This window comes from Malaya genurostris, chromosome 1 (assembly GCF_030247185.1).
Source record: "Malaya genurostris strain Urasoe2022 chromosome 1, Malgen_1.1, whole genome shotgun sequence".
Taxonomy (NCBI): Eukaryota; Metazoa; Arthropoda; class Insecta; order Diptera; family Culicidae; genus Malaya; species Malaya genurostris.
The window spans coordinates 5,795,097-5,801,096 of record NC_080570.1 but is presented as its reverse complement, the minus strand read 5'-3'; the positions used below and the strand labels follow the sequence as shown (position 1 = coordinate 5,801,096).

The following is a 6,000-nucleotide window of genomic DNA, read 5'->3' as shown; positions in this document are numbered from 1 at the left end:
GATACCTTTCTGGTTTTATTCATTTCCTCTTATATATTACAGCAGGATTCATCAAAATTCTACAAATTAATAAAAAAGTTTGAAAAACAGTTTCGAAGATTTTTTTGCATAATACTACTACATTTAAATACTACATTTTAATTTAGGTTAGTTAAAATCAATTCAACCATATTTGAGAAGATGAAGTAAGCTCCATTTTGAAGATTTTGGCCACTATTTTCGGAATTTCCGGAACCGAAAACTGGATACCGGTATAGTGAAATTCCTATCAATAAATCGTCCGATAATATAAAAAAAATGGATCCACTATAAACAAAAACAGTTCGTATGGCCATAAAATAACATGAATTACAAATTGGTACAGCTTCGAACACAACTTGGGAGATATTTTACGATTTCTGTACGGTTTGAAATTTTAGAATGTTAACCCCTAGCCTAACATTACAACTGGAAGTCGGACTTGAATATGTTTATGGGACTATCAGACCTGTTAATTTCAGTTTTATTTAAAAAAAAAATTTTATATGAGTTTATTTGGTCCTAAGACTATCATGACCTGTAAACTAGAGATTTTTTAGCCAATTGAAATAATTCCAGACCAATTACATTTTATTTTTTGAAGTTACTCTTGAAATTTTTACTTTAAGTAATCTGCATCTCCGGAACCAGATGTTGGATCTGAATATAAATCAAAATATTTTGAAGGCTTCTTAAGACCTTTCAGTTGAACCCTGTAATTCCGGAACACAATATCTGATCCGACTGCGACTTTGTATGGGACCATACAAAAATTCCATTTGCAATTAGGGCTGTGAAAATCGGCTCAGTCACAATTCATATTTTTGGCGCATATCCCACTGTAATTCCGGAACCAGAAGTCGGATTCTTACGTAATTCAGGAAACTTGTATGGAACCTTAGGACCTTTTATTTGAATCTAGGTTCAAGAAAAACGGTTCACACTATAATTCCGGAACCGGAAGTCGGTTTTCACAGTGATTCCGTATTCTTTCTAAATGAGGAAGACAAAATACGATATTTTTTCAAGTACAACTGAATTATTGACTGGATTGAATTATGATTTCTTATCAAAAATTTAAAATGTGGCCATTAATATAGGAACTGTTAGACGACTCTTTGATTGCATTATCTTTCGAATCCAGTTCACTTTTTGCTTATCTTACATTTTACTAGTCATTCGGACTCTAGCCTCACACCGAACGAATATCGCAACAATCGTCTGATAACCGTCAAACCACAAGCTTCCAAAAGCTGGTAGATAAATTTTCCACCGAAAAAAAAGAAACAGCTGACGACGTCGTTTTGCGTCACCCAAGAGATCACTTGAAATTCCGTCCGCGCTGATCGGATTTCACCGATGATCCCCATAATCCAAGCGGGGATTTAGATTCGATAGCACTGATCCCCGGCCGTATCTCAGTTCCTTTCACATCTACCGCCACACAGTTTCCGAAACCAGTTCCTCTTCGCGCGCGTTTACTTCACTGGGCACGTTATTTATTACTGTTTTTTTATTTGCACTTTTTACTGCGCATCGAAATTTTTTTTCTGCCCCAGAACACATGTTATTTATTGCCATCCTCACGGTCTCGGTGATGTCCTTTGCAATCACCTCTCGGCGTCGTCATCGCCGTCGTCGTTGGCCCGTGGGCAAGCTCAATGCCGAAGTGGGACATTTATGAAAATGGAGATAGGTAAAAAAAACAAGAGTAACAACTTACCCATCGTTGGAGAATGGCCGCCCGAAGCTACCGTCCATGGTGTTGGACCGTTTGAGCGGTTCGTGCGGTAGGTGATAGCCGTTCTGATCCGCTCCGGACGTAGTGACCGTTTTAACCGTGTAACTATTTGTGATCCACCGGCCGTTGTCGACCGTATCGAACCCGGTGCCGCGTCTGTTCACAACACTGTTATCACCACCTAAAACACCACCCGCGCCACCACCACCGGGAGACGACTGTTGATCGCCGATGGTGTACTTTTCACTAAACACTTTTTCGCGCCGTTCGCGCAGCATTTCCTCGAATTCCGAGTTCCGACCGATGGTGGACCCGGTGCCACCAGTTCCTCCTCCCGATTTACGACCGGTGGTCGGAGTGCCGAGCGCTTTGCGCACCATCGACGGACTCGACAGACCCGACTGCATCTTCAGCATGGTGGAAGCGGGCGGATTTTGGGGCGTACCCGTAAGCGGTATGCTACCGTAGGTGAAGGGTCGTGAGTCCTCACGGGCGTGATACGGAATCTGCTGCTGCTGTTGCCCTCGGTAATCGTCGTCGTCGTCCGAAGTGAACCGTTCTGAAGCTCCGGTAGTAGACCGTGCCTGACGGGGATATCCGAAAGACTGATGATGCTGCTGCTGATGCTGGTGGTGCTGCAGGTTCATGATGAGCTCCCGTTCGGTCGGCGTGAGACAGTGAGACCCGGCGAGATCTCTCTTATCGCGAATGGTCGAGTAGGCACTGCTCAGCAGCGGTGTCTCACGGCCACTCTCACTTGGCGGTGGCGTCAGCGTCGTTGTCGTACTGCTCGTTTCGTACATCAGTAACTCACGCTCTTTGGCGTTGATGTTGTTGTTGTTATTGTTGTTGCTGCTGCTGTTCAAACCTTCCTCCGGATCGGTTCGTTCCTCTCTGAGTGCCGGCAGGTGGGCCGAATGCGAACGCTTGATCGTATCGGTGTTTGTGTTTACAAAATGATCGCTCAGATTTTGCTGCTGCTGTTGTTGCTGCTGATAGTGGGTGATGATTCGTTGCAGCTGTTGCTGTTGCTGTTGATGATGATGATGATGTTGATGCTCGGAAGCTTTTCGACCAACGTCCGGAATGCCTTGGACCGTCATCAGCATATCGGACAGCAAATCGTCCAACTCACGGTGGCGATCATCTGTAAGCAAAAGGGAACAAAAAAAAAAGATTTCGATAAGTGCCAATAGCGATCGTAGGGCAGTTGAGAAAATGACTTCAAATGGGTTGAATACTAATCAGTTTGAAGTTTTGAAGTTGAGAGATTATTCAAATTTAAAACTCAATTAGCGGCCAGTCAGACGGTGAATGCAAAACTTTTCAACAACTGAACAATCGACCGGAGAATCGATATTTTGCCAAACGATTGTTCAGTGTTTGGAAAAAAAACTATTACAATAGAAAAGTGAAATGGCCAGCATAAACAGATGTGCAATTTGCTGAATGGGTCGTGAAGCCTCCCATTGCAGCTTAGAAGCTCAAAATATTGGATCGTAACCAGCTGATTTTTTGTACAAACTCAGCATTTTAATAGATTTTGTATGATGTTCACATCTTCATCTGCTGTTTAAAGTTGCGTTCCAACCGACTTCTTGGCTCCGCCGACGACATCGACATAAGGGCCCGAAACTTTGAGGCGATGACGGAAACGTACATCAGACTGAATGCTGAACCCAGCCGAATTGGACTTATCATCGATGTTCCGAAGACAAAATACACGACAGGAAGTGGCTCAAGGGACGACAATGTTAAGCTTTAATTCCGAGTTCGGATCGGCGCACACAGTGGTTCGAATCAACAAAAACCTGTTTTAATCTACCTAGTGGTGTAATGATGCCTTTCTCATATCAATCATACTATCATATATAATACTGTTGTATTCTTCAAAATAATTTTCTTCGATTCTTAAAAGAATTATCGAAATCAGTTTGTTTGACCGTCTACTGATGAAAACTATCGATTGAAGAAGATTTGAGGTCGATTTAGAAAACTTTTTACGGGTTTTCGTCCCTTTCAGTGATGGTAAAATTTTTTTAACACACTTTACCCTATATTTCCGGATCCGGAAGTCAGATCCGGATGAAATTCAGGAATTACGTATGGGACCACAGGACCTAAGTTTGTGAAAATCGGTCGCCATTTATGAGAAAAGTTATAAAACATATTTTCATTTTTTTTGCACATTTTACCCCATAACTCCGGAACCGGAGGTCAGATCCAAATAATATTCAGGAATTTTTTATGGGACCACAAGACCTTTCATTGGAATCTAAGTTTGTGGAAATCGGTTCAGTTATCTCCGAGAAAAGTTAGTGCGATTCTATCCCTAATTGTTCATGGCCTACTTTGACAAAAAATATAACCATAACTTTTTTTTCTGAAGAGATAAAAAATTTTTTCCTCTACAAAGTTTTAGAACTATTGAAAGTAATTTACTTTGTGAAATATACCAAAAGTCTAGGTCGCACCATTTCGGATATATCCAAAATGAGCTGATGAGCTGATACATTGAATCGATTCTCTTTAGTGAACTGATCGGTTCGGAGCTGCTCACCGGTATGAGCTGCTTCGTACATCAGTTTTGGACCACTGTGCGGCGGTGATAAATTCGTACATTTGGGCTAAATGATAACCACTGACAGTGAAGCCGAAAGAGAAATTCAAAGACGGATCTTTGCGGGAAATCGAGCCTACTTTGGACTTCGAAGGACGCTCCGGTTGAACAAAATTAAGCATTCTCTTCAATGTCGGGTAAAACTCACAATTTCGAAAATAGCGACTGAAATATTTCGCAAATGATTTTCAGGCAAAAAAAAAATTATCTCCGAGAAAATTCATTCCGAGAAAGTTCACTACTGAGTTTATTTCTTGCAAACGCGTTTCTTACTGAAAATGTTCTCACATAGCAAAAAATCAGTAGTGAAAAGTTCACTAGCGAACATTCTCCTTGATGCTATTCAAGAAGATTCGTTTTTCTTTTTGCGAAATTCAGACTATTTGTGGGACAGGAATTGCAAATTATAGAATGGTACTACTCAAGGGAGAGTTGGGGTGTGAAATACAGAACGGAAAAATGAGGCGTTACAAGGGTTACATGAATCTTTTAGTAACTTCTACCAGAACAGGCTGCCGGAGGTTCGGATAGTAAATCGTAAAAGATATTTAACATTACTTTCCCCGGCATACCCTTGTTACGTCTCATCTTTCCGCCGTTCCATATTTTCACATTCTTGCACTTCCTTCAGTACTATTCATTCTATAATTTTCGTTTCCTGTTTCTACCAGACGTTTGCTGAATGTCACAAAAATAAAAAGAAATATTCTCTATTCTTAGACTTAATCGTTGAAAATAGAAAAAAATAATCAATTTTCAAAGCCGTTCATCTCAACCTTTTGCAGAATAAATAATGAAAAAAATCACCAATGAATATAAACTGAACCTTTCTGAATATAAAATGAAGATTAAAACTACTCTTTCAATTTGATGAATCAATAGTGGTGATTTAAAAAGTTTACCCAATTTAGCTTAAATATCATACGCACAAGTAACAGAAGCGCAGGTTATCGTTGCGCCAATTCAAACGCTGGGTCTAATGTGTGAGACATGCAAAATCCTGCGCTCCTGTTAAATAAAATTCTTGCTAAGTAGGGTTTTGTTTCACCGAAAGCCATTTCACTGAAAATCGTTTTGATGAAAGCCGTTCCACCGTAACCTTTTTTGCTGAGTGCCTTTTAAGATTCTACTTACAAACATAGGGAAATAGCCATTGTTGAAAAGCGAAAACTACTTGATGAAACTTCTAGAAAAAACATCAGTTTATTTTAAAAAATGGACATTTGTCTTTTAAATTTCCGCTCAACGACAGCGAAGAAAACTGCTTTCGCATTTCGTTGGTCGTTTTCCTAAGATTGTAAATTGCCCCTCAACCACAAATTCAGTTAAGGTGGCACTCTATGAAACAGTAGAAAATATGGTCAATTTTGTTTACTGTATTTTATAGAAACTGGAAGAGGCGAAAAAATTCCTTCTGGAGCATCCGTAGAAGCACGTTTGAGGATGGGAAAACAGTTTTTATAAATCCCAAAATTTATTAAATTGGTGGACATATCGAACCTCTCCCGAGACTGGTTTAAAAAAGTTCCGTTTTCTTCTCGTTTACACATCTGAAATTAGACTATGATATATCTTAATTAAATATTAAATTGATCAAGAAATTGATTGACTTCTCTGTGCA

At 40.1% G+C, this 6,000-nt stretch overlaps 1 protein-coding gene across 5 annotated transcripts in view; it reads right to left on the bottom strand.

The window, feature by feature from the left end:
• Positions 1-1,722: 1,722 nt before the first annotated feature.
• The window catches only part of LOC131431006 (uncharacterized), a 352,841-nt gene continuing 348,563 nt past the window's right edge, over positions 1,723-6,000 (bottom strand). For all 5 annotated transcript variants that reach the window (XM_058596364.1, XM_058596385.1, XM_058596375.1 and 2 more), the window contains one exon: positions 1,723-2,906. In XM_058596364.1, the coding sequence (XP_058452347.1) occupies positions 1,738-2,906 (1,169 nt within the window). In that variant the 3' untranslated portion in view covers positions 1,723-1,737. The remainder of the gene's footprint in view (positions 2,907-6,000) is intronic.